The sequence below is a fragment of the Sturnira hondurensis genome, unplaced genomic scaffold (assembly GCF_014824575.4).
Source record: "Sturnira hondurensis isolate 20B ecotype Veracruz unplaced genomic scaffold, ASM1482457v3 Scaffold0006437, whole genome shotgun sequence".
In the NCBI taxonomy this organism is placed as follows: domain Eukaryota; kingdom Metazoa; phylum Chordata; class Mammalia; order Chiroptera; family Phyllostomidae; genus Sturnira; species Sturnira hondurensis.
Window position 1 is genome coordinate 8889380 of NW_028079068.1, and position 7585 is coordinate 8896964.

The following is a 7585-nucleotide window of genomic DNA, read 5'->3' on the forward strand; positions in this document are numbered from 1 at the left end:
GGTTGGCGTTAGTTTAGAGAAGCATATACTTTTGTATTGGCCAATAGCTCTTTGGTGGACGCAGCTCATGTTGAAACATTTAATTATCTTGATAAGGAAATTACCAAGCACAGTCTGGTGCATAAACAGGTTTGGGGACCTGTGTTTTTTCTTTTGCCTAGATCCTGGGAGAGCTTTATGGAAAAATACTTTTAAATTTCTACCAGAGTTGACATACCCATATTTTCTCTGAGTTTTAAGTCAAGTAGGGACTAAAATTTTATCAATATGAGTGAAACATACATGGATTTCTAGGTATTCAGGAAATAGTTTTGAAAGAAGGAGGGAAATCTCCCGCTGGTGAGCAATCTGTGTATTCTGATTGAAGCAATTGGAAACTATTATACTTTGTCTTTCATCCTAAACTTTCAAAGTTTTTCCATCAAAATTGGCTTATTGTTAGACCCGTTACAGACAGAGTGAAGACTCTGTAGATATTCTGTGTAAAATCTGAAGTTTTGGAAGTGACTGGGCTTGCCATGTTTTATAGGAGTGAATGAAGAGACTGAATATTGAAATGGCAATGCTTCAGGTGGCTTGTGATCTGCATTGCCTGGACTATAAGTGAAATAGGTTATATAACATCTTGTTCCACAAAAAGTGTGTCTCCCAGATCGGCAGCATTCTCATTACCTGGAGCCCCTCGGAGCCACTGAGTCAGAAGCTGGGTTTTGGCAAGATCCGCAGCTGATTTATTGAGCACACTGAAGTTCTGATCCAGAGCATGTTTTTAGGGGCTTGAGCCAGTATTTTGAGATCTGTTAGCAGCCCCTTAAGCCTTTTTTATAAATAATCTGGTTTCTGCCCTTTTAATGGGTCTCTTTAAGTTATGTTTTCTGGATTCCTAGTAGTTCTCTACAGTTTAATATTTATGATGTTCCTATTCGGTATGATCTGTGCTTGTAGGCAGTGTCATGATACCATTGCAATCTGATTAGGAACTCAACTTGGTATTATTTTCTACCTCCTTGTAAATCATAGTTCTTCAGGAAAATTAAAATAGTACCTGCAGTCAAGTTAGAGACCACTATTCTAGAACGTTCATAGCAGGTGTGTGCTACTGAATTATTTTAAATAAGGAGCAGGTAAATGGCTGTGCCAGAAAAATAGCAAAAAGGCAGAATGTTTACAGATAGATTTTTCCCCCCTGCATTCTGAAAGAGTTTTGCAGAAAATCCTTAATTATTGTTTTAAATTATACTTAGGGCGAACACTTCGGAACTACAGAAGCCACAGAAGCCTTCTTTGCAATGACTCGATTGTTTCAATCTAATGATGTAAGTCTTTTTCTTTTAAATTTTAGGCTGAAAAAGTTGCTTTTATTTGTTTTCCTTGGGGAACCGAGGGTGTTCCAAATTAGAGAAGGCTGTTTGAAATGTTTAAAACTACTTAAAAGTTGTTTCTTTTCATAAAATGTTTATTAAAAGATATATGAAAATAAAAGAAGGAAAGTATATAGTATGAAGCTGTTCATAGACAGATCTTTTATAAACTCATAAAAACTGTTAATACTGTACAGCTCCTGGCCTGATGCTTCAGAAGTGGACTGCTGTGGAAGTCAGTGGCCATAGTTATCACACCTTCAGGTTCTTAGTCAAGGTTCTGGTGGGCCTGCGGTTGCTGTTGGTTAGCAGGGCCGGCAGTTGAGAAGGAGAGCTGGATGCAGAGTGGGAAGGAGGATGTGGAGTGCGGGAAAAGAAGGGTGAGGACAAACTCAAGCTGCCAGACCTCTGCATCTGTCTCTCATTACCTTGGACCACCCCGACTTTCAGAGAACAGTGGCTGCTGCTTTCCCCCTCTCTTCCACTGAGGCCAGTCTGGCTCAGAACCGTACAGGGAAGGGGATTCCAGAATATGTATTTTCCACCTTTCTGTTGACATAAATTGTTGAGGTCTTGCAGTCCATTTGGTACCTATTGCTTGTCATCATAGGCCACGGTTTTTGCCTGACCTGCAGGTCCTTCCAGGATTTGAGTCTGCTCATACGTCTGCACAACGAGAAGTTGCGGGAGTGGGTCCTTGGGAGCATCAGCAGTCCCTTGTAGGGCAGCTGTCCCCGGGGAGACTCTTACCCATTCTTCAGGCAAAGGGAGACGACTTGCCCCAGACAGCGGGTGAAGAACTACTTCTCCTTGCGAAGGGGCCTTGGTGGAATTTAGGGCTTCAGGGGACTCAGCTTCATCAGAATCTGCCCATGTGTCCCGTTGCAATTTTCAGGTCCTCAGCTCCTCCCCAATCAAGGTCCTAACTGTAACCTAAGATGCCCCATAAGGGTGTGAGCTGAATTTACATGTAATTCAGCCCGCAGGGTATGCTTTTCAGCAATCTCAGCCCTGTGTCCACATGACATAGGTTTCCTATTAAGGCAATGTGAAAGATTTCTAGTCACTTGCCGAGACCTTGAGCTGTGACTAAAACTCTGAGGCTCATTGTTTTCCTTATCAAGTTCTCCAGTGTCCTTAGAAGCAATGAACTTATTATACAACTCATTTTTACAAAAATGTTATATGACAGCAACTACTGGGTTACCCGAAGCCTTGTCTTCTATGGGTTCTTGATCATACTTGTCTGCAGGTGATAATTTAAGTATTTTGCCACTGCATACCATGGACTAGTATTGTCCGCTTTACCACTGGAAACAGGGTAATTTTATCAACTCAGAGAAGCTATTTCAGATTCCTGTCCCTAAGGTCCTATTTCCCTTTAATCACTCCCTGCACCAAAAATTCAGGGTTTAATCAGGGAAGCGGAATCACTATGATTATTATAGAAGTAGAGGAATTAGATTAGAGTGCTAGGCATTTCAAGCTGCTGGAGTGGGGCCAAGGGGAGGGCCTGTTTTTAAAACTTAGGGAGGGCTGTTGCTTCTTTGCGGCTCGGTGGGCTTGCAGTGCAGGTGTCTGGTGCTGGGCCTGTGCTTGCTCTTGCTTGGACAGCTGGTGGTTGGGAGAAGGAGCTGGACATGGAGCAGGGAAGAAGGTGCAGAGCAGGGAAAAAGCAGGACAAACTTGAAGCCTCTAGCAGTGGCTATATTGAAAAAAAAAGGCATGAAATTGCTTTCTAAGAAATGAATTGCAGAAATGCAGTTGTATTGGACAGGATAAATGGCCCCTTAAAGTCGGTGGGCATGAGTGTAAAGTATTACCAGGAAGCATGGCGAATGTTTTTCTCCAGCTGCAGGCTTCAGGTTAAGGCCTGGAATGGTTAGGGTTAGGATTTTGCCAAGTTAGTTAACAGAGAGAGGAGCAAGGAAGTTGAGTAACTGAGATACTGACTATGGAATCTGTGTTTGGTTAGGAGGCAAATAAGAACAGGGGCTGATCAAGACAGAAAAAGTTGATAGGATCAATAGATGTAGGTCATGGTGGAGGGAAAAGAGTTCTTGGAGTCAGGAGTGGTGGTAGGAGAGTGAAATGCTTAGAAATGGAATTAAGAAAGGGATACGGTTAGTGATAAAGGCCGTGACAGTGAAAGTGGGTGGTTGCAGTAGGAAGTAGGAAAGCTCGTTGGAGAAGAAGAGGCCACTTCCACAGGGTGGGCAGAGTTTTAATATTGTCTTACAAGTTTTAAAATCACCAGTTTTTATCCACCACACATGGGTGTGGGACCAGCCCGATCAGTGTCTGTATGGCTCCTACCAGTCTCGATGTGGTTTCTTCTTGAATTCTGCAGTTGTAGGTAGGACTTCCATTCAGCTTGAAATGGTGGTTGTTTTATAGTTTAGTTGTAATTTTGATGTGGTTGTGTGTGCAGGAGAGCTGTGTGTATCTGCACGACCATCTTGATCAGAAGTCTGGTTGTGTATTGTCTTATTATTGAGTTTTGAGAGATCTTTATGCATTCTGGATACAAATCCTTTATCAGATGTTTCCTAAATAGTTTCTCTTAGTCCATGGCTTGTTTTTCATTTTCTTAGTCTTTCAGATAGCAGAAGTTTTAAATTTTGATGAAGTCCAGTTTATTAATTTTTTTCTCTTACGAATTGTATAATAGAAATCTGCCTAATCCAAGGTCACAAGGGTTTTTTAATGTTTTTTTCCAGGCATTTCGTAGTTTTTATTTCTTACAATTACTTTGATTCGTCTTTTAAAAGTCCTCATCTAAAGGTGTGTTTATTGATTTCTTTTTTAGAGGAGAGGGTGAGGAGAGAGAGAGGGAAACATTGATGGGAGAGAAAGAGCAATCTGTTGTGTCCCATTTACTCCCTGATTGGGAGTCAAACCCACAACCTAGGTGTGTGCCCTGGTGTGGATCAAACCTGCAACCTTTTGGTGTATGGGACAGTGCTCCAACCAACTGAGCCACCTGGCCAGGGCACTTTATGATTCATTTTGAATTAGTTTTTGTTTATGATCATATACATATGAATGTAAAGTAAGGGTTGGATTTCTCTTCATTTCCTTTCTCTCCTCCCTCTAGCATCTCCTCCCTTTCCTCCTTTCCTGAGCAAATGGTACTGGAATAATTGCACATCAGTATGGAAGGAAGAGGAGAAGATGAAAGGATGGTGTTTGAGTTATATGGGCACATTGGGACATTCTGTTTGTTTCTTTGATATATATATATATATATATATATATATATATATATATATATATATATATATAAATATATATATATAAATATGCTCTTATTCCAGTACCACACCATCTTGGTTACTGTAGCTTTATAGTAAGTGTTAAATCAGGTAATGTATGTCTTCCCATTTTATTTTATTTTATTTTCAAAATTGTTTCGGATCTTCTAGGTTCTTTGTGTTTCCATGTGAATCTTAGAATCAGCCTGCTCATTTCTATTTAAAAAGCATTTGATAGGATGCAACATTCATTTATGATTAAAACACATAATAAAATGGGTGTAGAAGGAAAGCACCTCAGCATAATGAAGATCATACATGACAGACCATTAGCTAATATCATAATCGATGGTCAGAAACTGAAAGCCTTTCCTGTAAGATCAGGCACAAGATAAGAATATCCACTCTCACCAGTCTTATTAAACATGGTATTGAAAGTTCTATTCAGAGCAGTCAGGCCAGAGAAAGAAATAAAAGGCATTTAAATTGAGAGTAAAGAAATAAAAGTGTCACTTTTTGAAGATGATATGATTCTTTATATAGAAAACCCTCAAGGCTCCACCAAAAAACTATTAGAGACAATGAACAGCCTTGGCTGGGTAGCTCAGTTGGTTGGACTGTCAACACGGCACGCCAGGGCTGCACGTTTCATCCCCATCAGGGCACATACCAGTGAGTGCATAATGGGTGGGGCAACAGGGTGATATTTCTCTCTCTTTCTCCCCCTTCCTTTTTTTCTCTAAAACCCATCAATAAAAAGTGATTATTGAAAAAGCAGTAAACAAACAAATACCGTAAAGTTGCAGGATACAGAATCAGTGTATAGAAATCCACTGCATTCCTATACACTAACTATGAAATTTCAGGTTAGAGAGTGGAGGGATCAAGCAAAAAGGAAAAAGGACTCATGGACATGGACACCAGTGGGGTGATTGCTGGGAGAGGGGGGTATAAAGGGACCAAATGGTAATGAGAAAAAAATACCAAAACCCAGTAAAGATACGACAGAGAGAGAAAATTACAGGCCAGTATATCTGATGAACATAGACGTGAAAATCTTCAACAAAATACTAGCAAACTGGATCCAACAGTACATTAAAAAAGTTAAAAAGATTATATACCGAGTGGTATTTATTCCAGAAATGCAAGGATGGTATACTATTCACAAATCAATAAATGTGACACATCGCATAAACAAAATGAGACAAGTCACATGATCAAATCAGTAGATGGCAGAAAAATGATTTGATAAAAATCCAGTACCCATTTATGATAAAAACACTCAGCAAAGTGGGAGTAGAGGGACCTCAACATATTAAAGGCCATATACAAAAACCTACTGCCAACATCACACTCAACAGGCAAAAACTAGAAGTGTTCCCCCTAAGATCAGGAATAAGACAAGGTGTCCACTCTTACCACTCTTAGTCAACATAGTACTAGAGGTCCTGGCCACAGCGATCAGACAAGAAGAAATAAAAAGCATCCAAATTGGAAAAGAGGAAGTAAAACACATTTGCGGATGACGTGATAGTGTACATAGAAAACCCTATAGGCTCCACCAAAAAACTACTTAACCTAATAAGTGAATTCAGCAAAATCATGTGATAAAAAGTCGATATTCAGAAATCAATGGTATTTGTATACCAACAATGAGCTATCAGAAAGAGAAACTGAGAAAAAAAGCCCATTTACTATAACCACAACAACAAAAAATAATGTACCTGGGAATAAATTTAACCAAGGAGGTAAAAGACCTGTACTCAGAAAACTAGAGGACACTGAAGAAAGGAATTGAGGAAGATACAAATAGATGGAAGCATATACCCTGTTCAAGGATTGGAAGAATTAACATCATTAGAATGTCCATACTACCCAAAGCAATCTATAGATTCAAAACACTCCCTATTAAAATACTGGTGGCATATTTCACTAATCTAGAACAAATACTCCAAAAATTTATACAGAACCAAAAAAAGACCCTGGGTAACCTCAGCAATCTTGAGAAAGAAGACTAAAGTTGGAGGATCATAATACTTGATATAAAACTATACTACAAAGCCACTGTAATCAGAACAGCCTGGTACTGGCATAAGAACAGACACGTAGATCAATGGAACAGAATAGAGAGCCCAGAACTAAACCCATGTCTCTATGGTCAATTAATATTTGACACAGGGGACACGAGCATATAATGGAGTAAAAATAGTCTCTTTAATAAATGGTGTTGGGAAAACTGGACTGGTACCTGCAAAAAAATGAAACTAGACCAACTTGTACCACACACCAGAATAAACTCAAAATGGGTAAAAGACTTAATTAAATATGTCATGATACCATTCAAGTCCCAGGGGAAAACATAGGCAGTAAAATTTTACATATCCCACATGAAAACATATTAATATTTTTGATGATGTATCTCCTAGGGTGAGGGAAATAAAGGAAAAAATAAACAAATGGGACTACATCAAATTAAAAGCTTCTGCACAGCTAAAGAAACCATCAAATGAAAAGAAAACTGTATGGGAGAATCTATTTGCCAATGATATATCAGACAGGGGTTTGATCTCCAACATATATGAAGAACTCACACGACTTAGTGCCAGGGAGACAAACAATCCGATTGGGCATGGACAGTGGGGGTTATTGACTGTGGGACTCAGAGGGGCAGAGCAGGGGAGAGCAATCAGGGAAGAGGCGGGACAACTGTAACTGAACAACAATAAAAAGAAAAAAGTAATGGGCAAAGGACCTGAACAGACATTTCTCCAAGGAGGACATGCAGATGCCCATAGACATATGAAAAGACGCTCAGCATCACTAGTCATCGGAGAGATGCAAATTAAAACCACAGTGAGATATCACCTCACACCTGTCAGAATGGGTATAATTAATAAATCAACAAGTAAGTGATGATGAAGATGTGGAGAAAAGGGAATCCTACTGCACTGTTGGTGAGAATGCAGACTG

General features: G+C 39.6%; 1 protein-coding gene across 1 annotated transcript in view; it reads left to right on the forward strand.

Annotated features, from left to right (window-relative positions):
* COPG2 (coat protein complex I subunit gamma 2) overlaps window positions 1-7585 on the forward strand; it is a 136679-nt gene that overhangs the window by 3409 nt on the left and 125685 nt on the right. Inside the window, exon 4 of the mRNA XM_037049185.1 lies at window positions 1245-1316. Coding sequence (XP_036905080.1) covers window positions 1245-1316 — 72 coding nt within the window. The remainder of the gene's footprint in view (window positions 1-1244; window positions 1317-7585) is intronic.